Here is a 27997-nt window from a genome sequence, read left to right on the forward strand (position 1 = left end):
TGTTCCAATGACAAGGCTCTTACTGCTGAACTGACTCACTTACGCCACACCTTCTTGGCCAACGGCTATAATCCACATAAAATAAACAAAATACTAAACACTCCTAAGAAACCCCTCCCACCATCCACCACAGAGAACTACAACAAAACAGTCACCATCCCTTACATTAAAGGCACATCCGAAAAGATCTCAAGAATTCTCAATAAACATAAACTATGCACTACATTCAGACCATGTAGCAAATTAGCCACCCTCATCCACTCACCCAAGGACAGCATTCCTCCTTTATCACATCCAGGAGTCTACCAAGTACCCTGCTCATGCAATCAAGCCTACTACGGTCAAACAGGAAGAACTGTGAATATCCGCATCAGCGAACATAAACGATACGTCCGGAATTATCATTATGGGATGTCGGGCCTAGCAGACCATGCTCTGGATACCCTTGCACACAGGATCAACTGGAAAAACACAAAAGTACTACACAGAAACCCGTATAAATCAGAGAGATTGTTCTTAGAGGCGACAGAAGCCCTAAAACACACTCCAAATCTCAACAAATATGGCTGTATTAACTTGCCGAAGATCTGGGAGACAGTCATATTAAGAAAAAACTAGCACTTTTCTAGGACTCTAGTAATATATGATAGCTTTTTTTTTTTTTTTTTTTTTTCAGATAGAGGGCGCCAAAATCAGGACTTTAGTCTTTGTGTTGCTGCTACAATTTTGTTTAAGTACACCATGTTGTTTTAGTCTCGCGTATTGTGACAAACAGTGTTTTTGTGCTCTGAAGATGCTGGTTACAATACCAGTGAAATATCAGCATCAAGTTAATAAATTAATTATTTACTTAGTTTCTGTGTTCTATTATACCGTTAAAATAATAAACAACACGTACTGTACCTTAAATTCATTCACAACACATTCTAGCAATGAATTCCACTTACATACCACTGTCCCTGTAAAAAACTACTCCCTACTCCTTTTTTCACCATGCCATACCATTGTACAATCAGGGATGGTCTCTCTCCCCTATCAACTCTGTATGATCCATTTCTTATTAATCTCATCAACTTCTTGAAATACTTGAGTCTTTGTCACATTACCTCTCTTTTGCTATTCAGAAAGCTCTGCAATTTATTATCATTACAATAACATCCATAGAGTTGATAGACTCATAGAGTGAATCCCACTCAATCAGTAGCATGTCTATCATAATGAACTTAGAGAATATTTGCATTCACAATGCACACTGGCATGGTATTCACTCACCAATAACTCTCCATGTAAAAAAAATTACTTTCCACACCTTTCTTCATCACATCTTTTTAATACTTCCAGGGATGGCTTGTTTTTTGGATGTTAATGTCCACTCTTTATATAATTATTTTTGAATTAATCTGGTAGAATACCTCCAGAGTCCTGATATCACTTTGATCATCCATCTTTGAACCCTCTCTAGTGTTTCCACATCGCAGTGAAAACTAGAAGACCAAATTTGAGCACAACAGTTAATGTGTGGTTGGACCAATGCCTTATATGGGGGCACCATCACAGCCTCCTCCTTATCCCTACATGTCAGTGTACTTTTATCATAGCAGCAATATGATGTATAGTCTTTGCAACACAATTCAGTACCAGTGGTGCACCCAGGGAGGGGGGAGGGGGGAGGGGGAAGGAGCCCCCCCCCAAAGGAAAAAGATGCTAGAAAATTTTTCAAAAATCTTTTCCTAATTAAAATTAATTTTTTTTATTTATGTTGTGTCATGTCTTCTATTTCTATACTACTTATGAATTAAGTAGTATAGGGTTCCCACTTAAGCTGGGAATACCCTATAGCTCTCGGGAATCACAGCCTCTGTGAACACAAGGCAAACGAAGTAGTGCTCGGGCGGACTGAGCGCTACTTCATTTGCCTGAGCCAAGCCAGAGGAGATCACAGGTATCATGTATTGGCAATCACTGCAGATGCTCAGTCATAGGTTGTATGCAATGCATAGTGTGTATTCTCGAATCGTCTAATCAACTCAGCCCCCCCCCCCTCCCAAGATTAAATCCTGAGTGCGCCACTGTGCAGTACATACCCTTATATTTCTGCACCCAAAAGTGTAACACTTTGCATTTATTAACATTAAAACCACAACCCCATTCATCTGACCAAGCTAAAAGTCTATTCAAATTTTTCTGTAGAGAATTAGTATCAGCACTACTTTTGAAAATTTTACCTAACTATGCATCATCTTCTGAATATTGGAACATGGAATGCAAGAACAGTGCTAGAACCAGGTAAAATAGAAAATGTGAAAAAAGAAATGGAAAGACTTGAAATAGACATTCTGGGCATTAGTGAGACAAGATGGGAGGGACAGGGTGATTTCTGGAGTGGAGAATTTCGGATAATATATTCAAGACAAAAGAAGGGTGAGTATGGTGTTGAAATAATGCTTCATAAAAAAGTTGGAAAGTTAATCACTACAATAATTAATTATACTGACAGAATCATGGCGATAAGCATTCAAAATGAACCAGTAAACCTTAATATTATAATGGTCTACATGCCAACATCACAACATAGCGATGAAGAAATAGAAGAAATTTATGAACAAATAGAAGAAATCTGGAGCAGCTTTAAAGACAGAGACAATATGATAATAATGGGAGATTGGAATGCTATAGTGGGAGAAGAGAGCAATGATAATGTTTCAGGAAGATTTGGTCTTGGACGTAGGAATGAAAGAGGAAAGCAATTAATAGAATTTTGTACACAAAAACAGTTAGTTATAGCAAATACACTATTTCAAGTTCCAAAAAGAAGAAGATACACATGGAAAGTGCCTGGTGATTCAAATAGATATATTGGTCAAGAAAAGATACAGAAACCAAATAAAAAATTGCAAAAGCTATCCAGGTGCTGACATTAGTAGTGACCATAACCTTGTCTTAATGAAAACAGAACTGAAACAAAGGAAATAAATCCAAAGATACAAACCAATAAGATGGAACCTTGAAAAATTAAAGAGTAAAGAAGTAAAGAGAGGATACCAAGAGGCAACTGATCATAACATTCCAGAAAACTTAAATAGTCAGAATAATATTGAAAACTAATGGAATATGATTAAAGAGTTAATTACAAATTCATCAAATCAATTATTGAAAAATGCAGAAAAAGAAAAAAGAAAACATTGGATAACAGATGAAATACTTGGCCTTATGGATGAAAGAAGAAAATATAAAAATGCTGTTAAAGAAGAAGATGTGGCCAAATATCTTAAAAATCAAATTATGAGAAAATGTAGACAAGCCAAAAAAGAATAAATGGAAGAACAGTGTAATAACATAGATGAATTATTTAAAAAAGAAAACATAGAGAAAGCCTATAAAGAAATTAACAAACTAACTTTCAAATTTAATAAGAACTGCGAAAACAATGATATCAAAGATGAAAATGGAAAATTACTAATAGAATCTGAGGATATATTAATGGAATGGAAGAATTATCTTGAAAATCTCTATAATGGCAACGAGCTTGATGCTGATATCAGCATAGAAAATCAAAATGAAGATAATCTAGGACCCACAATAATGCGAGAAGAATTTGATAAAGCACTGTCCGAAATGAGTAAGGGAAAAAGTCCAGGTGTAGACAATATTCCTATAGAACTGCTACAAAATCTAGGTGATGAGACAAAAACCTTACTCTGTCAATTAATAGCTCAAATCTATGATAGAGGGGGTGCTTAAGAGTCAAAGCTGTATAACTGAGAGGAGACCTCCACGTAGCCTTTAAAGGAATGTGGAGAACCGACTAAGGCTTCTGACCTAATGTCCAATCCTCACCTTCTCTAGGTACACCCTGTTGGGTATCTACTTGGATACTGAACGAATGAGGATGGGCTGGCAATTTGGGATTTAGCCGACCAAATTGTATTCTTATTGGTTAAACCAAAATAAAAAATGATGGTACAACATGACAAAATTTCATGCTGGCTGGGGTGTCACCCAGTTAAACAAGGCCCCCGTTGTTTTTGCCAGGGAACCAGGGTGAACAGCGAAAAGTCAGCTACTGGAACAAATTTAAAAACAAACCCCAACTCAACATCACCAGAGTTAAAGATTGGTACTATCAACATAAGAAGCCTGAATGGCAAAGAAATGGAGCTAGCTGAGGAATTAGATAAGTACCAGATCGACATAATAGGGGTGACTGAAACAAAAAAGACTAAAACTGGTGAGATCTTTCTGAGCAATAAATACAAAATGTTATATTCAGGAAATGACAATCAAGGAAAACAAGGCGTAGCCATAGTATTCAACACAAAATACGAGGCTAATCTTCTTGAATGGAAGGCAGTCTCAAGTAGATGGCCTCTTGTCATCACTCCTTCCCGCTGTTCAACCAAGCGAAAGAACTCCCCAGTGTCAACCCTGTAACCACCTCTCAACAGTTTAAAAGTCTCAATCATATCACCTCTCCTTCTTCTATCAACCAAACTCTGCAGTCCACATTCCCTCAGCCGATCCTCATAACTATCCTTGTACAGTCCTGAAACCATCTTTGTCATCAGTCTTTGTATCCTTTCCACAGTTAATTTATCCCCTTCAAATCCTGGGGACCAAATCTGAGAACAATAGACCAAATGTGGTCTGATCAGAGACTTATACAACAGAATGATAACCCTCTTATCTCTGCAGGTTAGTGTCCTTCTCATAATGGCAGCAATCCTCTGTGTTACCTTTACCACCTTTGTAATATGTTCCCTAAACTTCAGGTTTCTATCAATCATCAACCCCAGATCTCTTTCCTCCTATACTTCCTCCAGTATAACTCCTCCCATAGAGTATGCAGCATCCCATCGATGTTTCCCAAACCTCAAGACCTTACATTTTGCTGCATTAAACTGACCCCCATTCATTTGCCCATCTATCTAGCTTATTTAAATCCTCTTGCAGGGCTACCACATCTGCACTATTACTAATAATCCTTCCCACCTTGCATCATCCGCAAACAACTGATTATCCCCTTGCAATCCACTGGCAATGTCATTGATATAAAGGTTAAACAATATAGGTCCTAGTACTGAGCCCTGTGGGACCCCTACTTGTAGTCCTCTGCCTCCTCGAAACTGCACCACGATACACAACTCTCTGATACCTATCAGGCAGCCAATCCTGAATCCAGTTGACCAATTTGACATCCAGACCCATGTGCTGCAACTTAAATATCAGCTTATCATGTGCACCCTGTCAAATGCCTTCGCTAAGTCTAAGAAAATTGCAGTATATGCCTTTCCCTCATCTAATGTGCTTGTAACTTTATTATAAAAGGCTAGTATATTGCTAAAACAAGAGCGCCCTTTCACAAATCCATGTTGAATCTCACAGATAACATTACCCTCATCTGCCCAGGGCTGTATACGGTCCCTGACTACTTTCTCCAAGATCTTAATAACTACTGATGACACACAGACTGGCCTATAATTAGATACTTCCAATCTGTTACCACCCTTATGCAATGGCACTGTCTTACCTTCCTTCCATTCCCTGGGCACCTTTGCCAAAGCCAGACTTTTATTGAAAAGCCAGGTTAAAGGCACTGTCAATTCCCTAGCACATTCTCTCAAAACTCGGGGTGAAATACCATCCAGTCACAGAGCTTTACTGACATCCAGAGTACTCAGTATCTGAAACAACTCTCCTCCTGTACCTCCAGACCTCGAACCAGCCCTATCTCTCTAGCATTAAAACTGACTCCTCTAGGATGAAATACTCCAATAAAGTGTTCATTGAACAATTCCACTATGTCCTTTGCATCAGTCACTCTATTCCCATTTTTATCCCACAATATCATTCTTCCACAGTCCTTTCTCCTCCTACTTGCCACATAGCTAAAAAATTCCCTAGGATTTTCTTTGGATCTTAGGGCCAATCTCCTCTCATATTCCAGTTTCGCTTTCCTTACCACACTAGTCACTCTTCTGGCCTGTGTCTTATATTCTTCATGCATCTTCTCTTCCTGTCTCTCTTCCATAGCCTCTTTTTCGCATGCAATTCCTGTTTAATATTGTTTGTGATCCACTTTACTCCAAATTGTGTCCTCTTCTTCACTCGTGGTATACAACTTACCATTGCTGCTAACAAATATTCTTTCACAATTTCCCACACACTAATGATATCCCGGCCTTCCAATTCCTCCCTCCATGAAACTTCCCGAAGTTGACGTCTAAGACTATTATAATCACCTGCATTATAATTCCACATAAGTTCCCGTCTCTTTGATACTCCTGCATGTCTATTCATTTTCCAAGTCAAAACCATATGGTCACTCACTCCAACTGGTGGGAGAGATGTCAACTCAGTTATTATCAACTCTTCTAATGCTATAACCAAATCCAAAACTCTTGAACCTCTTGTTCCCTCTGTTACATGTTGCCTAAGACATTTGTCCCTCAAGAATTCTAGAAATTCCATTTCTCTATTGCTACATGCATCTTCCTCTCTCCTTTTTATACTATTGTAGTTAAAATCTCCCATAACAATCATTCTTCTTGCACTTGCCACACTTAGCTGTCTAAACATCTCCTGGTCCCCATCCTCTGTGCTCCTGGGTCTGTAGCAACACCCCACTAAATATCCTATCTTGTCTACCTCTACCTCACACCATACGCTCCCAAAATCATTTGTCTCACTTCCTTCCAAAGCCTCCACTCTTAGAGGATATAGGTCATCACTTATCATAAGCAGTACCCCACCATCATGCTTTCCCCTCCCATCCTGACGAAAAATGCTATACCCAGCGACTTCTATTCCTGTTGTTATATCCTCTTCTGTCAACCACGTCTCAGTGATACCAATAATTTTTTGCCAGGCTGATGCTATCTGCGCCACCAATTCCTCTGCTTTATTCCGGATACTTCTGGCATTTGTATAAAGCATATAAATGCCATTGTTTCTATACCCAGCATTATCCCTTCTAGACTCCACTGGACTCAGTGTTACCTGACATTATCTCCCTTCTCCCAAGTATCCATTCCCACAAGAGGCCACCCCTGCTATCATCCTCCCTGGGACACACTGACTCTTTTAGAACAGCAATCTCTCCAGATGCCTACGTCCTTCCTCATTCAAATGTAAATGGTCTCTCGCATATAATTCCTCTCTTTCCTCAAACGCACTCCAAGCATCCACATAATACCAGTCCTCTGGTATAGAAAGCATAGCTATTGAATGCATCTATATAGAAAATAAATATCAAGAAGGTGGAAAAACATTCTGGAGGTTGTTGAAGAAGCTTAGGAATGGAGGAAAGAGTGCTGTTAAAGGAGTTAGAGATGATAAAGGTGACATGAAAACAGGAGAAATAGATATCCTTGAAGTATGGAGTAATTACTTCGAAAAATTGCAAAATGAAACAAGCAGTGATGACAGCACGGTGGTAAAAAAACACTGACCAAGCATGCAGTCAGTAATACATATCCATACTTGAAGTAGAAAAAGCCATCATAGGCTTGAAATGCGGAAAGGCAGCAGGAGTAGATGATATTCGACCAGAAATGCTGAAGTATGGTGGTATAAGAGTCTTACAGTGACTGCACCGCATAGTTCAGAAATCCTGGACAGAGGGACGAATTCTCGATGATTGGAGTAGAGCTCTCATAGTACCCATATATAAAAAGGGAAATAAAACTGAATGCGAGAATTACAGAGGTATTTCCCTACTGATTGTTCCTGGCAAGATCTATGCAAGTATACTTGAGATGGTGAAGAACAAGCTGGATTCAGGCCAAATAGAGGCTGTCAGGATCAGATCTTCACTTTACGACAAATAGTCGAGAAAGCATGGGAATATAACAGAGATCTGTATTTAAGTTTTGTCGATTTGGAAAAGGTATATGACAAGGTGCCAAGAGAGAAGCTATTCAATATGCTACAGTTATATGGTGTCAATGGGGCATTATATCAATCAATACTTAGTCTTTATTTGAGTTGTAAGTCAGCAGTTAGAATTGCAGGAAGTACAGGAAGATGGTTTAATGTTAAATCTGGTGTGAGACAAGGGTGTACGTTATCCCCTCTGTTATTCATTATCTATACGAATCACATTATGAAGGAAAGTGGTATTAAACATGATATCAAAATTGGAGATGTTAATGTCAACTATTTGCTTTATGTGGATGCTTTATTTAGATACTTCTGAATAAATCCTCTACAAGTCTGCGAGATTCTCTGACTAAATTGAATAACTGTTGTAATAGATATGGTATGAAGGTCATCAATGAAAAGACAAAGACAATGAAAATAGGCAGATTCATTGAAAATGTCAACTGTGTTGTGTTGAGGAACTGTGTTGTGTCGTGGAACAAGTAAAACATTTAAGCTACTTAGGCACGATTTTTATTGAAGATGGTAAATTCAATATAGAAATAGACAACAGAATCAGCAAAGCTGGTATGGTGGGAAGTCAATTGAATAAATTCATATGGAATAAGAGAGAAATTAGTCGGAACACTAAATTAGCTGTATACAAGACAGTGTTCAAACTAGTTTTAACTTATGGATCTGAGAGCTGGGTCAGAAGTAAAACACTTGCCCAAAGACTAGAGACCGCAGATATGAGATTCCTGAGAAAAATTATAAGCATGAACAGATGGCATCAATGGCAATATCATATTAAAAACGAGGATATCAGGAAAGAACTTGACATTGTTGACATCCAGGAATTCGTTAGCAGAGCTAATCTCAGGTGGTATGGTCACTTAAACAGAATGTGCGAAGAAAGGTTAGCAAAACACGTGTTCTCTTCCAGGTTGGCAGCAAAACGACCCAGAGGAAGACCAAGATATAGGCGAATTGATACGGTCCAAAGTGCCTTAGATGATAGAAATATAAGGTCTGATAATGTTGGAGTCTTGACAAGTAAAAGACTGATTTGGAGGAAAATTTTAGATAGGAAGTTAGTAATGATGTAATTTTTTTCATGTAGTACTATCATATTCTGTACACCCCTTGAGAGTACATGGCATGAATTTGATGATGAAGATGATAGAGAAGAAATACCAAAGGAGTTTATGAAATCAACCATAATACCAATACCAAAAAAGAATAATGCAAACAATTGCAGCCAATTTAGAACAATAGATTTAATCCCACATGTTAGCAAAATTCTGCTAAAACTTATTCAAAATAGAATTTATTCAAAAATAGATTGTCTATTGGATGAAAACCAATTTGGATTCAGAAAGAATAAAGGAGAACAAGAGAGGCAATACTCTGTTTAAGAACAATAATAGAGAAAAGATTAGACCTAATCAAAATATTTACATTTGCTTCCTTGACTTAGAGAAAGCCTTTGATAAAGTAAACCAGCAAATACTCCTGAATTATCTAACTATTATCGGCATAGATTTGAGGGATAGGAAAATAATTTATCAAATTTACAAAAATCAAAATGGATGGATTAAAATCAATGATAAGGAGAAAATAATAAATATAAGGAATGGAGTAAGACAAGGATGTATACTTTCACCACTTTTATTTAATTTATATATTGAAAAGGCCATTCAGGAAACTAAAGATAAAATAAATAGTGGCATAAAGATAAATGTTGAGCAAGTCATGTGTATAAGATTTGCTGATGACATAGCCCTTGTAGCAGAAAACAGAAGAATGTTAAAAACAATGCTAGAATTACTAAATAATAACCTTGAAAAATTTAAAATGAAAATCAACACAGTTAAGACTAAAATCATTGTTACAGGCAAAATCCCTATCAATATAGAGCATATAGACATCAGCAGGAAATAAATAACACAAGTAAAAAGATTTAAATATTTAGGAAGCCTAATAACAGAAGGTGGCAGAACAAGAGAAGACATAAGATCAAGAATAAACAACGCAAAAGCCCTATTCTCTAAGATGAAAAGCATTTTATCAGGAAAACTCAACCTACAATTGAAAAAAAAATTAGTAAAGATATTGATATGGAGCATTGCACTGTATGGATGTGAAACCTGGATTCTAGGCAGAGAAGATGTAAGAAGATTGGAGGCTTTTGAAATGTGGTGCTGGCGCCGCATGAACAAAATAAAATGGACAGAAAAAAAATCACACCAACAAGTCCTGAGAGAGATAAACGAAACAAGAACTCTAATTAAATCGATCAAAATTAGAAGGGATAGGTGGTTTGGACATATACTTCGACCTGATGGACTTGTGAAAAGAATAACTGAAGGCAAAATAGAGGGGAAAAGAAGAGGCAGACCAAGGAAAAGCTTTCTTGACCAAGTCAAAGACAGCATTGGTTTGAGGTTAAGAAGAAAGCCACCGACAGAGCAGAATGAAGGAAATTGCTGCTGAGCTACCAGTCCCAAGACTGATGCAACTGAATGATGATGCATCATCTGCAAACATTTCAAGATCCCCAGTCAATCCACATGATATATTACTATTATTATTACTATTATTACGGGCAACTCCAGGGAGTCATTAGACTCATCGAGGGAGGCCCCAAATCATATTCATCACAACTATTTGACATTCATACAGTATCTATCATACCTCGCCTTAAACTCATTCACTGTCACAGCATCCACCACAGACTCAGGGAGCGCATTCCACTCATTCACTACTCTAAAAGTAAAGAACCCAGCTCTAACACCTTTACTAACTACACTTTTGCCCAGTTTCCATGGATGTCCCCTAGTCCTCCCACAACCAGCCCTGTTCTCAAAAATATCTTCTGAATTAATTTTATAGAAACCCTTCAGTAATTTGAATGTCTCAATCATATCTCCCCTCCTCCGCCTATCAACCAATTTTTGCAACCCACAAATCCTCAACCTGTTCTCATACGGTTCATTCCACAGACCTGCTATCATCTTGGTCACTCGCCTCTGGATCCTCTCCACCTCCTCCCCATCAAGAAGAAACCTAGGTGACCAAATCTGAGCACAGTAGTCTAGATGGGGTCTTATCAAGGCTCGATAGAGAGGAACAATAACCTGCTTGTCTCTGCTTGTCAACGTATTCTTCAGCAACCAAGTGATTTGATGAGCTGTTTTGGTCACTTTTGCAATGTGTCCCCTAAATTTCAATTCCTCATCCACCAACACTCCTAAATCTCATGCCTCATCAATTTCCTGGAGCAGGGTTCCACCAATGCAGTAAACTGCCGCCAATCTTTTCACCCCAAAATGCATAACCTTACATTTTGCCACATTAAACTGACATCCATTCTCCTTAGCCCTGACATCCAATCTATCCAAATCATCCTGCAAAATTTTGACGTCATCTGCATTCACTATTGCCCTACCCAACTTCGCATCATCCGCAAACAAATGAACTGTTCCTCTCAGACCATTTCCTATATCATTTATGAACAAATTAAACAGCAGTGGTCCAAGAACAGATCCTTGTGGCACACCACTAGTCACAGGCCGTCTTGTGGACTCTACTCCCGAGTAAACCACTCTCTGATATCTCTCCGTCAACCACCCTCCTATCCATCTCACCAACCCTATGTCCATTCCCATATGCTGCAATTTACTGATTAGAATTCCATGTGGAATCCTGTCAAAGGCCTTGGCAAGGTCCAGTAGAATCACCGTAAATCCATTACCCGTATCCAGTTCAGCCGTCACTGTGTTATAATACGTGAGCAAGTTACTGAGGCATGACCTACCCTTCACAAAACCATGCTGTTCCCGATACAGTATCCCATTTTCTTCTATCCAATCTTGTATTTTCCTCTTGACTAATTTCTCTAAGACCTTGACAATGATTCCTGATATGCTAATCGGTCGGTAATTTACAACAGCAGTCTTGGAACCACCTTTATGCAGTGGAACTATTTTCCCCTCTTTTCACCCGCTCGGGACTAACCCAGACCCGAGACTCAAATTAAACAAAATGGTCAAGGGTACTGACAATTCTTTAGCTGCTTCTCGTACAACACGAGCTGGTATACCATCCAATCCCACAGATGTATTGACATTGAGGTTATGCAATAGACTACTCACCTCCACTTCATTAACCACAATTCCCGTATAATCTACTGGTTTATTCGTTTCTGCAATGTCACCACCTGGATGATATACTTTTGCAAAGTGCTCACTCAGTAATTCAACTATCTCAACTGATTCAGTTACCTCCCTACCATCGGCATTCTTTAAAATCAATCTGCCATGTACATTTTTCCTTTTACTTGCTACATATCTAAAAAACTGTTTAGGATTCTCTTTAGCCTGCATGGCCAATGTTCTTTCGTAATCCTTTTTTGCTTTTCTTACCACACTCGTCACCCTTCTGGCCTGCGCTTTATACCGTTCATGTGCCTGCCGGTCACCCTTCTCCTTAAATTCCCTCCATAGTTGTTTCTTTTTTTGCAACTCAAGCTTAATGGTGTTATTCATCCATTTAACCCCTACTTGATTTATTATTCGGACTCTAGGTATACAGTCAGCCATTGCTTCATGCAAGCACTTCTTAACTACCTCTCATGCATCATCTTCTAGTCCTTGCAGTTGTACATGCCATGGCACTGAACCAATCAAACTCCTAAGCTTGTCATACTTTCCAGCCCGATAATTCCACATGTACCCTGTCTTAATTGAAAATTCTACACCTTTAGCCACCTCCCAAGTTAAGACCCTATGATCACTCTCACCGATTGGTGGCAATGTGGTCATATTTGTTACAGCCAAATCCTCAGATGTAATTACTAGGTCAAGCACTCTCTGACCCCTAGTATTTTCCATTACATGCTGTCGCAGATAGTTATCCCTTAATAACCGCATAAAATCCAGTTCCTTCCTCCCGTGTGTCCTCTCCTCACTCCAATCAATGCGACCATAGTTGAAATCTCCCATAATAATCACCCTCCTTCCACCCATTTCTTCTATTTGCTTGTGCATACTGTCACCACCATCTTTTCCATCACCTGGTCTATAGCAGCACCCAATTGTATATTTAGTTCTGCTAGCCACAATCTCACACCAGATGGCCTCAAATGTGCTCTTTTCTCTATCCTGCAATTCAACTTCTATTCTCCTTGGCTGGAGCTCATCAGCTATCATCAACAATACTCCTCCCCCCATTTTATTCTCTCTGTCATTCCTGAACACACTATACCAATCACATTCAATCCCACTAGTTATATCATCTACAGTCAGCCATGTTTCACTAATACCTATAACCTGTGGTCTGGAAGTGCTAACCATGGCCAAAAACTCTTCCTTCTTGTTCCTAATACTCCTAGTATTAGTGTACATGAATTTAAGACCCCCATTAGCCCCAACCCTACCTTGATGCCTTATATTAACTATCCCACTCAGATTTGTTGTCCTTATTTGCTCTGGCATATTATATTCATTCTTACATTCAACTGCCTCCATAAGGACTGTATCTCTACCCCCCCCCCTCCTAACAAATCTAGTTTCCCTGAATTTGCCCATCCATCCAATATATTATTAACAAATAAATTAAACAGTAAGGACCCAAAAACTGAACCCTGAGGCAATCACTGGTCAACTTCCTTTTCTGAGACACTGCTTCATCATATACAACTTGCTGGTGTCTTTCAGAAAGCCAGTCTTCAATCTAAATCTAACTAATCAGTCTGTTATTCACTCCCATCTTCTGTGGCCTTGTAATTTATCAAATGCTTTTGCAACATCCAAGAAAGTCACTGTATACTAATCTCACTTATCTAATGGATCCTTTACCTTATCACAAAATGTAAACAGATCGCTAAAACAACACCTGCCCTTAACAATCCCTTGCTGACCATTACAAAGAATCATATATCCATCAACTCAATCCTGTATTCTATTCCTAACCAATTTCTCTTTGACCATGACTGCAGCTATATAGACCAGTCAATAATTGCAAACTTCTCTCCTAGAAGAATGCTTGTGTGAGATGTACTGCTTTGCTTTCTTTTCACTCCTTAGAAACCTTTACCACTGCAAGACATTCATTAAATAACTAGGTCAAGGGCATGGTTAACTGTTTTGCCAAATATGTGGCGATTATGTCATTCATTCCCTCAGTCTTATTATCCTAATACTTACCACCCTTCTAAATGTTGCACAGTATCTTTCACACCAGTATGATATACGCTGATGAATTGTCCATTAAATAATTCCACTATATCATTTGCTATGGTTACTCTGCTACCATAACTATTCACCAGTGTTGACCTTCCATAATTATTTTTCTATTGCTTGCTATATATAGCAGAAATTTTTTCCTTATATTATCTTTGATCTGACTGGCTAAGCTTGTTTCATGTGTTCTACTTTTTCCTCTTTAACTATAGTGACTTTTCAGATCTGCAGTTTATAGTCTTTATGCATTTGTTCACTACTACAAACTGTTTTGTACCTCCTCAATAACAACTTGTTTCATCATTCTGTTTGCTTTAAACAATAAATCCCACAATAACTACAGTAATCAACTTTAATGAAATGGAAGTACAGATATTTCTTACTGAAAATAAGAGTACATCATAAGTGTGTAGAAACAAGCAAATCAAAGGAATGGGAATACAAGGTATATACAAAAGTGGTGGTGTACCAATTAAAAACTGTTGCTACATACTAGAAATTAATATTAATAAATAATATTATTAAAATATTATTAAAACTATTTTTGATGGTTACATAAGATAAGAATCTCCCAAACTTTTGGGAGAGAGGTAATTGTTCCAATTTAGATTTGGCCGATGTAAAAGGGCTTCACAACTTTCTTTGAAAAGGCGTTCATATTTAAACCTGCTTCTATGGAGAAGACGAGCTTCATCCCACTGGATACAATGCTATGTTGTGCCAGACCAGAATTTTGCGGTTTCGTGTATTCAACATAATATTGATGTTCATTAATTCTTTTTTCCACAGAATGGCCTCTCTGCCCAAAGTATGTTAGATTACATTCACAAGATATCTGGTAAACCAGCTAATGATAGAGGTGACAGTTTTTCTTTTGTAGATGGCAACAGATGAGAAATTTTGTTGATAGGAAAATATGTGGGAATGAGATGATACTTCTTCAAAATTCTACCAATTGGTTCAGAGATGCCAGAAATATAAGTGATTGGAATCCTGCGGTCTGTTGAAGAATCCTGAGATGTTGGAACATAGTCACTTATCTGCTGGATTTGATTAGGGTTGTAACCATTAAATTCCATTAACGTTTTGATAGTGAAAAATTCTTATTGTAAGCTTGAGGGAGAGGAGCACACCTTATGTGCTCTGTTAATTAAAAACGCCAATTTTTTGAGAGGTGTGATGAGCAGACATTTGATGAATGTGTCTGCCAGTAAAGATAGGTTTTCAATAAACACTGGTTGATAAATTACCGGAGGGTGTGCGTGTCCTTTTCTTTTTGTATGGTGAATTGAATGTGTGGGTGAAGGCTATTGATCTGTTGTAGGAAAGTGGTAAGTTCAGTTTCAGAATGAGGCCAAACAGCAGAAACATCAACATAATGAAACTAATGAGAGGGTTGGAGATGAATGGATGAGAACAAGTTATCTTCCAGATGGTTCAAAAAATAGTTTGCCAAAGGTGAAGACAGGGCTACTCATGGCAGTACCTTCCAACTGGGTAACCCTCTAATTTTGATATCTATTCTTTCCTTCTGTGCAAAGAATCTGATATTAGTTTCTTTGTACTACCTAGAAAACATATCTTTATGCACCTTATTATGAGGCATATTCAGAAAGTAAAGTTCATTCAGAAATTATTGCCAAATAACATCTTGGAGAGGGATCTTGCATGCATGGTAGCATAGAGTGAATCATTAGCTAGTGCAGGGTTTCTCAAACTTTTTCTACGGCGGAACACTTCACAAATCCTGAAATGTTTACAGAACATCTTGGTTATTTTGTAATGTATTAATTAATTGGTAATTTAGCTTATTTTATTGTCAATTAATAATTGTTAATTAATAATTAATGATTACTAATTATTTATTAATTAATTCCACATCAATTAAACCATTATTAAATTAATTTGTGCTGATTTTCATTGATGTAGCCCATTCTGATCACCAAAAATTTATAATATTATAAGTACTTACGAGTGAATGCAGACTTTTTCTCCTGTGTGCTGGTTTTGTAGGTTAAGTAAATATAATATAAATAAAATAAATGAGTAAATCTAAGCGTTAAGAAAAAACAATCATTTATTGTCAAATGTTAATTAGTAAAAACAAAACACATAAAAATAGTAAAACGTATATTGCAAATTAAGTTCTTAATGACTCTGATGTTTTTGGCTCTTTGAATTACAAATTCGTTTGATATCAGGCACAATATTTGGTGTAGCGTCGAATCTGTTCCTGGACTTTGATTTAGTTGCAGCATAATATGAAAATCCTGCCTCGCATAAATATGTCGTTGTAAAAGGAAGTAAAACAAGAATAATTAGTTTTGACACGCTTGTCCAGAAATCATTTATTGGCAGTTCCTTGTATTTTTGTTTTAAATCAGAGTCACTAATTAAGTCAATTAGATTTTCATAGTCACTTGCGCTGAAGCCTGCTGGCTTAGCTGTCACTGTAAATGGATTCAGAACCCAGGAATTATCCTCACTGGATTTTGGAAAATATTGCAAAAGGGTTGATTGTAAGTCATGCAAGTGTTCTAAAATTACGTTAGATACTTCTTCATTTACTTTAGAATTTATTTCAGTCAAAAATTCATGCAAGGTGGGAAAACAATCAAAATTATTCTGTTCAACTGTAGAAATCCAGAATTGCAACTTCCTATCAAAAGATGCAATTTTATCTATTGTATTAAAAATTGTAATATTCTTTCCTTGTAATGATAAGTTAATTTCATTGCACTTTGTAAAAATATCTGCCAGATATGCAAGACTCATCAACCATGAATAATTTCTTAATAATTCAATAAAATTTTGTCCTAAATTATGTGACATCAAGAAGACCATTAACTCACTACAAAGTTCAAAAAGCCTCAATAATGCTTTTGCTCTGGATAGCCATCTCACTTCAGTATGTAATAAAAGTGCGTTATGTGCACTACCTATTTCATCGCACAAAATTTTAAATAATCCGAATTGAAGTGGTCGAGATTTTACATAGTTGATCATTTTTACGGCTTCATCCAAAATAGTTTTTAAATATGTAGGAATTATTTTTGTTACTAGTGCTTGTCTATGCAAAACACAATGACTTTTGGTGGCTCTTGTAGCTACTTGCAGGATATGTGTTACAACTCCCTTCATTTTTCCTACCATTGCTTGAGCAGCATCTCTACAAATATCAATACACTTCTCCCAACCGATTTCCTGTTTTGTAATATAATTATTAATACAGTTGAATATATCTTCCTCGGTAGTTTTTTTCTTGTAGATATTTCGTACATGAGTAAATCTTCTTCAATACTTTATCAAATATGTAACGAACAAACACTAGTAATACAACGAGTCCTGCGACATCTGTAGATTCATCCATTTGCAATGAATATTCACTGCAAAGTCTAAGTCGATGAATTAGCTCTTTTTCTATGTCAGCAGAAAGATCTTTGATGCGGCGTGAAACAGTATCATTTGATAATTGTACTGCATCTATTTTTTTAGCAACCTGCTCGTTTAACATGCATGATTCAATGTCTTTCACACAAGGCTTAATGAGCGTCTCACCAATTGCATGAGCTTCACCATGAAGTGCAATGCGGTAACTCACGCGAAAAGACGCCTTTGTTGCATTTTCAGTTGTAGCAATTGTAGCCATTTAAAGTTTAGATTTTTCTAGTGAGTCACGTCGTCTCTTAAAAAAATGTATATCTTTTCCTTTGTAATCAGTGTGTTTCATTTCGAAGTGCCTACGAAATTTAGCTGGAGCCAAAGAAGTATTTTATTACACAAAACATCAGGAGCATGTGTATTGCCAATACACGTAAATCCATAATTTAAATAACTTTCATGGTACTTCCGTTTTGGTCTGTTCTTAGATGACTCTTGTTCTTTTACTTAAGTATAAAGAGCTAATAAGCTTCATTTCGGCAATGAAAACATTACTTAAATTAAGGGGATATTAAATCCCACATAGTTTTAAAACCGAATAAGAAATCAAAGATTGGAATCAGAGAGTTTCTTGCCGAATATAGTAAACTATAAAGTATCGGCGACACTAGCGTTAGCCAATGCAAGTGATCCTAGTACGTAGTACAGTACCGGGCAACTCGTTGCAAAGGTGGAGGAAGAAGTTCAGATCGCTATTCTTAGGTATTTTCCATAATGTAAAAACACATTTCCTAGGAAATGTGTTTATTCGGCAAGAAACTCTCTGATTCCAATCTTTGAGTTTCTTATTCGGTTTTAAAACTATGTGGGATTTAATATCCTCTTGTTCTTTAATATTAGTGTTTGAAGAAACCACAGTTTGCAATTCCATATCTTCTCCAATCATATGAATAGATGTGTCAGCAGAAGTTCCTGTGTTAAAGTGTGTTAAAGTTCCTGTTTTTAAACAAGAATCCATGGGTATTTTTTCAATAATATTCAAATTCCAATATTTGTCAGAGCTATAATAAAAACAAATAGAATTGTGTTGTCAAGGTAACTTTAGTATGAAAAACAATAAGATTATAAATAAGAAATGTCGAATAATATAAAAGTAAATGAATAATGCAAAATAGTAAAAAAAGACTGCAAGACACAAAAGTAAATATGAAAAATAATACTTGTAAGAAAAGTACTAAACCGTATCAAATAATGTAAAAGCAATTGTAATAAGAATGATTTAATAAAATGTTCAGTAACAAAAATTAAACAGTTTGAAATAAATCAGATATTAATTATAAAATTAGTTAAAAGAGTAAGAAGAATTTTTTTTTTTTTAAAGTCGCCTCGCCTACTCCCTATATACGGGAATAAAAAGGCGTTAGCTGATTTTTTTTTTTTTTTTCCGAGGGCCCGGTCCCAAGAAATTTACTCGTAAATACCTTTCCAAATTTTTTTAAAGTTCATACATTAACATAAGTATTAATAATTAATTATGACATAATCATAAAGAGTATTAGTATACTTATGTATACGGTGTGGCATGTTGACAAATATAAATTACATTTAAATTAGTTATCAATCACTGGACTAATGAAATGTTGTAGCATGTCGTAGTTTCTTCAAGCAAACATCATTAAATTAATTTGTGCTGATTTTCATTGCATATCCCATTCTGATCACCAAATACATTTATAATATTATTATAAGTACTTACGAGTGAATGCAGACTTTTTCTCCTGTGTGCTGGTAGTTTCCCCCTCCTTTTGTACATCCTGGAGATCTTTGTGGGCTTGAGGTGGATGACTCACTGTATGTTCCATCACAAACACCTTCAATAAGAGATTTCTTAATACCAAAATAACAAAGTGCCTTGTCTCTTATTCATATTAATTTTAACTCTGTATTTCTATTACTTTTAAAAAAATCACGGCACTCTGGTTTCAGAACAAGCACTTACATACTGCAATACGAACTTGCGAAGAAAGTATTCAGTAGTAATAGATTTGAGAACCGGATACAGACTACCTTGATCTTCAATATGAGTGGAAAAATTTTCTTTATACTTCCTTGCTGAATGGTCACTGATATTTGCAACGCAGATGTTATTTCGTTCAGTTTTGAGAACATGCCACCCATTGTTGTAATCGGCTTGCAGGCAATTTTTATGATTGGTCATAAACGGCAGTATCCTCTTTCCCGATTGTTGAAAGATTTCAGTGTGTGAAAATTAACGATAATTCATGAATACTTCCATGTTTAAAAATATGCTGCTTGGTCACTGACATTTGCAACACAGATGTCATTTCCTTCAGTTTTGAGAACAGAAGATATGACACCAATTGTTGTAATGGGCTTGCAGGCAATTTTTATGACCCGTCATAAACAGCGGTATTCCCTTTCCCAAATGTCGAAAGGTTTCGATGTGTGAAAATTAACAATACACAGATGTCATTAGGTGTTCTGGGTCTGAGCCTTTCGACATATTCATTAATATTATTCTCCTCAGAATATTTTTACTATAAAATATTTATTCATGAAAAATGCTTAGAAAACTAAAATGACAAATTTTAGAACTTCTCGCGGAACACCTATTCACCTTCCGTGGAACATAGTTTGAGAAACCCTGAGCTACTGGTTGATCATTTTACTTTTGCTGCATTATCGTTTGTTGTCTTCTATGATTAATTTATAATGAGTACTATGATAAAAATTCTACCAGTTGTGTGAGGGTTTGTGGGATGATGCAATTTTTGTTGGTGGAAAACAGTGGTGCTGCAGAAATTCACCGATGACTGTGTAAGGTTTAATGGCCTGATGTAATCAATGACAGTAAGGTTAGACAGTGGTGTCATTTGTTTACAGAAGAGTGCAACAATGTTCATGATGAAGAGCTCAGTGGCTAGCCAAGTGTCTAGCCACTGTGCTCAGCAATAGACAATTATGTGGAAAGAGTAAGATGAAAATTTGTGAGAATCATTGTTTCATAATTACGGAACTTTCTTTTGAATTCATGGAGGTTTCACACTTAGCCATTCATGAAATTACGACAGAAAAGCTGAAGTATAAGAAATTGCATGCCAGATGGATCCCAAAAATGCTGACAATGTACATGAACAGCAACAAGTTGAATCAGCTCAACTATTTTTGGAGTATTATGAAAATAAAGGAAATGAACTTTTTTTTCTTGTATTCTGACTGGTGACGAAACATGGATTTTGAACATAAAGGTTGCATCATAGATATGGTATGAAGGTCAGCATTAAAAAGACAAAGACAATGAAAATAGGTAGACTCATTGAAAATGTCAATTGTGTTGTGAATGGAGAACCTGTGGAACAAGTAAAACATTTCAGCTACTTAGGCATGATTTTTACTGAAGATGGTAAATTAAATATAGAAATAGACAACAGAATCAGCAAAGCTGGTATGGTGGGAAGTCAATTGAATAAATTCATATGGAATAAGAGAGAAATTAGTCAGAACACTAAATTAGCTGTATACAAGACAGTGTTCAAACCAGTTTTAACTTATGGATCTGAGAGCTGGGTCAGAAGTAAAATACTAGAGACCGCAGATATGAGAGTCCTGAGAAAGATTAGAGGCGTGAATAGATGGCATCAATGGCAATATCATATTAAAAACGACGATATAAGGAAAGAACTTGACATTGTCGGCATCCAGGAATGCATTAGCAGAGCTAATCTCAGGTGGTATGGTCACTTAAATAGAATGGGAGAGAAAAGATTAGCAAAACAAGTGTTCTCTGCCAGGTTGGCAGGAAAACGACCCAGAGGAAGACCAAGATATGGATTGATACTGTACAAAGTGCCTTAGATGATAGAAATATAAGATCTGATAATGTTGGAGTCTTGACAAGTAACAGACTGATTTGGAGGAAAATTGTAGATAGGAAGTTAGTAATGATGTAGTTTTTTCATGTAGTACTATCATATCCTGTACACCCCTTGAGGGTACATGGCAGGAATTTGATGATGATGATGAGGTTACATCAAAACAACAATCAGTGCAGTAGTGCCACTCATCATTTCAAAAAGCAAAAAAAAAAAAAAAAAAAAAAAAAAATTCAAACAAGCAGGTACCATTTGTCAAGAAAATTATGATCATTATCTTCTGATACCAAAAAGGGATCTTGCTGGTCAATTTTCTTCAGCAAGGAACTACAATTAATGCTGACGTGTATTTTTGCTCTGAATTTGGCAATTCAGAACAAAAAATGGGAATGTTGTCATCAGGGATCATGCTTTTGGATGACAGTGCATGAGTTCACACTCCATCTTGAATTATCCAGTGAATTCAGAATTTCAGGTGGAAACTTTTTGACAACCTACACTACATACCCAACCTTGTGTTCAGTGACTATCTTTTGTTCTTGCATATGAAGCAATGGATCCCATCTCTGTGCTTTGAAGAAGATGAGGAACTGAAGAACAACATTACTCAGTGGTTGAGCTCACTAGCAGCAGACGTTTTCTGATACAGGTATGTAGAAGCTGGTGTGACGATACCAAAAATGCATGGAAGTCAATAGCAACTATGTAGAAAAATTAAGTATATATGTACTTATTTTAGTGTATAATAAAACTTTTTTCCTTCTCTAGCAGTTTTTTTTAAATTCTTGACGGGACCTTACTTTCTGGATGTGCTGCCTTGTATTTACCACACCTTTAGCGATTGAATCACCATATAAAGCCACCCTATCATCTTTGGATACCTGCCTCTTCCTGTTAACCTCCTTCTCATTTACATCAGGTGATCTCTTCTTTAAACATTCAGTTTCATCCTCCGTTTAACCTGACTCTTCATTTTCAATAATTCTTGCCTAAGCTCTTCCATGTCACTTCAGTTATTTTCTGATTACTCCTGGTGACACTGTTCTCATTTTAAATACCCTAACTTTTCTTTTGATGGGTGGGTTTAGCTGGGTGAGTGAATGTCAGAATGGAGAAAGAAACCAGTGGTGAGAAATGAAATGTAAGGTATGAAGCTTACTGAAGAAGGGTGAATAGAAAGATAATGTTCTACAGAATCTGGTTAACTGCAACAGAACTGATGGTGTGATCATGCATAAATTTTAGCACAGTGTCCATCTTCCCATCAGCATTAGCAACAGTGACACCAAGAAGAGTGTCACTGTTGCATTCATTGCACTTGACTATCCTTGTTCCAAGGTCATTTCATTCCTTATCTTCACTGACTTATTATTAAAGTGCCTCTGATAACACAATTAGTCTCTGACTCCATAGAGGTCAGATAATAATAATAATAATAGCTTGAGGTGGTGAATTGTCTGCTTCGAAATTATTAATTTCAGTCAGCAAATGTCTAATTGCATTCCAGTTTCACATTTTTTTGTATCCCAAACTGCACCATGATCCAAGAAAAAACTACTTCTAATGCTCTTTACTTTATTTCTCTTGTTTGTCCATATTACATTTATTCTACTCCTGTTCTCTCTTTCTCTCTTAACCTCTTCACTTTCTCTTCATAGTAATTCCATATATGTATTGATTTATTGCACATCTTGTTCCTGAAATAATTGAGTAATCAGGCCATTCTTTACCTGCGCTTTCCTTCTCCTCAACTCTTTCATAGCCAGATACTGATCACTTTTTCAACTACACTAAAAGTGTTTTCATCTGTTTTGATGTTAGTTCAGTGATAGCCTCATATTCTCACTTAAAAATAATTTATCTAAATATAATGTTAAAAATAATTTGTTTTTTCATGTATTTCATTATTTCTTTATATTCTTTACAGATGGCTTCCAACTTGCTCACAAATACTAATACAAAAAAAAAATGACTGGGCTTTTCTTCTTCCAAAGAATTCAGGAGGCTCTTTGGTTAGGATTAAAAAGTTTTATGAAACCATAGCAGCTGTCATGTCTATCCAGCTACGACATGCTGTGATTTATTCTTTAGAGAGGTGGCTCACTTTTTTGAAACAGTATAAGGTAAATGTTCATTCTTTCTGCTAAGTATGTGATATTTCTTTTAACTGCATATTTATTATTATTAGCAAGATAAGATGATCAAATGTAAGATAAAAACCATCTGGTAATTTCAACTGCTTTTGCACAGATAGCCAGCACAGATAAAATTGGTTAGAGAGAGAGGGATACAGAAAGAGAGGTTGCTTTTGAGTAAGTTTGGTATGATGCATATAAAGAATTTTTTTTTTTTTTGACATACCCTTCACTAAACATGGTTTAGTGAAGGGTAGGTCATGCCTCAGTAACTTGTTCACGTTTTATGATACAATGACAGCTGAGTTGGATAAAGGTAACGGGTTTACAGTGATACTGCTGGACTTTGCAAATATCACTTGGAACTTGGAATTCTAATGATGAAAATCCCCCTTATTAGAGTTATGAGCAAACTAAGGAATTCTCTTCTAGAGACCAAACATAGAATATTTTTTTTTTTCAAACAGATTACTGGTGGCTTTAAATGGTTTGAAAAAAAAAATTCTATGTTTCATTTCTAGAAGAGAATTCCTTAGTCTGCCGATAACGTATGTTTGTAGTAAATGTATAGCAGGTGATGAAAATATGATGAAAGCATGACCTGGGTTTGTCCCAAGGGAGTGGAAAGAGTGGAAAATAGTGGAGCCTCCTTCATTGCATAAAGGAGGCTCCAAGACTGATGTAGCAAATTATCAACTGATCAGCATATCAGGAGTTGTTGTCCAAGTATTGGAGAAGTTGGTCAAGAGCAAAATACAGTAATGGATGGATAGAAATGGGATACTGTATGAGGGACAACATGGTTTAGTGAAGGGTAGGTCATGCCTCAGTAACTTGTTCACGTTTTATAATACAATGACAGCTGAGTTGGATAAAAGTAACAGGTTTACAGTGATACTGCTGGACTTTGCAACAACCTTTGACAGGATACCACTTGGAATTCTAATCAGTAAACTGCAGCACATTGGGATGGATATATGGTTGGCGAAGTGGATAAGAGAGTGGTTGATGAAGAGATATCAGAGAGTAGTATTTTCAGGAGTAGTGTCCAAAAGAAGTCCCGTGACTAGTGGCATGATACAGGGTTCTGTTCTTGGACCACTACTGTTTAATTTGTACATTAATGATATAGGATAGGATCTGAGAGGAACTGTTCAGTTGTTTGCCAATGATGCAAAGTTAGGTAGAGCAAGATGTAATACAGATGATGTTAAATGTAGTAATACAGATAATGATAAAATTTTGCAGGATGATTTGGATAGACTATCAGTTTGGGCATGGATGAAGAATGGCAGTCTGAAGAATGGATGTTAGATTAATGTCAAAGTGTAAAGTTATGCAATTTGGGGTGAAAAGATTACCAGCTGTATACCACATTGGTGGAACTATACTCCAGGAAATTGACAAAGTTAGAGAATTGGGAGTGTTATTGGATAGGGAGTTAAAGTTTAAGGGCACATAGCAAAAGTGGCTAAAACAGCTCATCAGATTACTTGGTTACTGAAGAAGACTTTGACAAGCAGAGACAAACAGGTTATTGTTCCTCTTAATTAATTAAGCTTTGGTTAAACCCCATCATGATTGCTGTAGGTAGATCTGGGCATCAGGGATTCTTGGCAATGAGGAAGAGGTGGAGAGGATTTAGAGGCAAGTGACCAAGATGGTAGCAAGTCTATGGAATGAACCTTATGAGAACAGAATAAAGATTTATGGGTTACAGAAACTGGTTGATAGGCAGAAAAGGAGTGACATGATTGAGACATACACATTACTGAAGGGTTTTTGCAAGATTAAGTCAGAAGAAATTTTTCAGAACAGGTCTGGTGGTGGGAGAACTAGGGGCCATCCTTAGAAACTGAGTAAGAGTGTAGTGTTACGTCTCATTGTTTCCTGTTTCACTACTGTTTCTCTCTCTCTTTCTTCTTATTATTATATTCTATATTTTATTTATTATACCTCCTACCCTTAAGTTCCCTATCTTATATTATCCTTACTTTTGCTCCTAAGTCGACTGCGCTATTGTTATATCTCTTATCTAGCCCTTGTTATAACTTGTACTTTCTTTCTATTCTTTATTTTCTACTATATTTATCCTATATTCCTGCATATCAGAGATTTCGTTTCTGACAAATTTATTTTAGAATGACTGCGCCAGCCGGTAACTAATTCCTGATACTTAATTGATTATCTTGGTAACATTAGTTAACATAGGGATCATGTGTTGAGCAGTCGTGGCTCCCCCCCCCCCCTCTATCTTGCATGAAATGTTTCTCCTCACTCACACAGGTCCTAAAGTTTTTTTTTATAAGTGGTAGGTCAGTCTCAGAACAACAGAACTTATAAGCTTTGGTTTAAAAGAATACATTTATTATAACACTAGAACAGATACACATTTGATTAGACATTCTAAATATATTTGAAATAATAACTTCATTACTAAATTACCCGCTTGTTCAGAATTGAAAGTCTGAATCCCCCCCTTTTTTTAAGATTAAGTGATCCAAAATTTCATTCTCTAATCTTAAGTATTTCAACTAGATATCTCTGCATTACAATTAAGCTCAAACTCGATTCATCTTTACAGAATTAATGAATACTCATTTTCTATGTACAATTGTAAGTAAGGTTTACACATGGCATATCAAATTCACACTATTTTAAACTCTAACATGGAAGACAAAATTCAACTCTGTAAAGTTTTTATGCCCCCACACTTTAAGTTTAAGTCAGGCTAACATTCAATACTACAGCTATTAGCTTCTTTGTAACAAACTGTTCAAGAGCTATGTTCCCTTTTCGGCACAAATTTAGAATAGCACGAGTCTTCTTGACACAGACAATTAGTCCAACACAGTCACTAAGGCACTATGAGCAAACAAATGCATGGAGCTCTTCAAATCCTTGCCCCCTTTTCTTTTCTTTATGTTTTCAATTATATAATATAGATAAAAAGGTTGTAATTTACCATCTTGTCTTTACTAATGGGGTTCCGTGACTTCCCCCACGCTTTCATTTCGGATATGGCAAGACTTCCGTATTCACTAGCCACTTGCTTCTATGGCTACTGCAACTTACTTATTTCTTCTTCGAAGGTTGTCCTTCGCTGACTTTACATTGGCGTGGTTCACCAATGGCTCCTTATTGAAAATCTGGCTTCGTTCCACAGGTAGCTTTGTTCGACTCAGTTATAACAGCAACTGGAAGGTTGTTGCTGGCCACTGGCGACAAGCTTCCTCAGTTATCCAGGTTCAAACGGGAACGCAGGAACAGAAAAACAAGAGAGCGTTTGAACCACGTGCTGCTCCTTATATCTTCCTTGTGGGCACCCTCTCTCGTTGTCTACGTCATGCACTTAGCTATAGCCAATTGGTTACTTTAACTCTGAACTGTTTAACATGGTTCTAAAACACAGATTTCCTTAGCTTATTTTACAAAAATAATTTTGGTTCTAAAACACAGTTTTCCTTAGCTTATTTTACAACAATAATTTTAGTCGAGTTGACATACCTTTGAATCATAATATGTACAGTCCTCCCTCATCCCTTTTCTTGGAAGTATAAGCATGTCCTTTCCTTAAGTTCTTTTCTCTCTATGTTGGGTCGGAAACAAATGGCCTACGGCTAAGTGCATGACGTAGACAACGAGAGAGGGTGCCCACAACTTACTCGGTCAGCTATTTCCGACACAACAGTAGTTAGCAAGGTTGTTAGAACTAGGTTTTTTTTGCTTGGAGAGTGGTGAATGAGTGAAATAGGTTGACAGATCTGTTGTAGATTCCATGACTGAATGAGTTCAAAGCAAAGTATGATAGATATTGCTTAAATGTTATACAGTTCTTGACATAATGTTTAGGCCCTCCCTTGATGAGTCTAATGGCTACTTGGAGTAGCCCATAATAATAATAACATGCCCTCTGAATACATTCACAAAATATCCATTTCACAAAGTTCCAAATTTACATCTTGTAGGTTGGAGATAGATGCCGTCAACTTGGCTAACTGGTCTGGTTATATATATAGATATATATAATATGTATATATATAACATTTATTATACCCAAGGTAAAAATACTTTCTATATGTATATATATATGTGTATATTAGGATAACCAAGTAATTTTATAAACTTGGTTATTTTAACTCCTAATCCCAAGTATGCAAACAATTAAGTTTGCGCCTGAAACAAAGTTCAAGTCTAAAGATGATACAACACCAGGGCAACTCATTGTAAAGGTGGGTAAAGCTCTGATCACCATTCTTAGTATTTTCCCATAATGTAAAGCACATCTCACTAGAAGATGTATACTGCAATGCATTATGGGTGGGGTCACTACCCAGACTGGTTTCAACCTTTTTTTGAGGTCTCCTCAATGAGTAGCTAGACCCTAAATACCAAGGTTACCCATCTTTACAATGAGTTGCCCTGGTGTTGTATCATCTTTAGACTTAACTTTGTTTCAGGTGCAAACTTAATTGTTTGCATACTT

At 36.6% G+C, this 27997-nt stretch overlaps 1 protein-coding gene across 1 annotated transcript in view; it reads left to right on the plus strand.

Annotated features, from left to right (window-relative positions):
- The window catches only part of LOC150108077 (dynein axonemal heavy chain 3-like), a 170289-nt gene that overhangs the window by 116512 nt on the left and 25780 nt on the right, over window positions 1–27997 (plus strand). Inside the window, exon 8 of the mRNA XM_090415941.1 lies at window positions 23304–23499. Coding sequence (XP_090272067.1) covers window positions 23304–23499 — 196 coding nt within the window. The remainder of the gene's footprint in view (window positions 1–23303; window positions 23500–27997) is intronic.

This window comes from Typopeltis vanoorti, chromosome 3 (genome assembly GCF_054136105.1).
Source record: "Typopeltis vanoorti isolate ZY-2024b chromosome 3, IOZ_Tvanoo_1.0, whole genome shotgun sequence".
Taxonomy (NCBI): domain Eukaryota; kingdom Metazoa; phylum Arthropoda; class Arachnida; order Uropygi; family Thelyphonidae; genus Typopeltis; species Typopeltis vanoorti.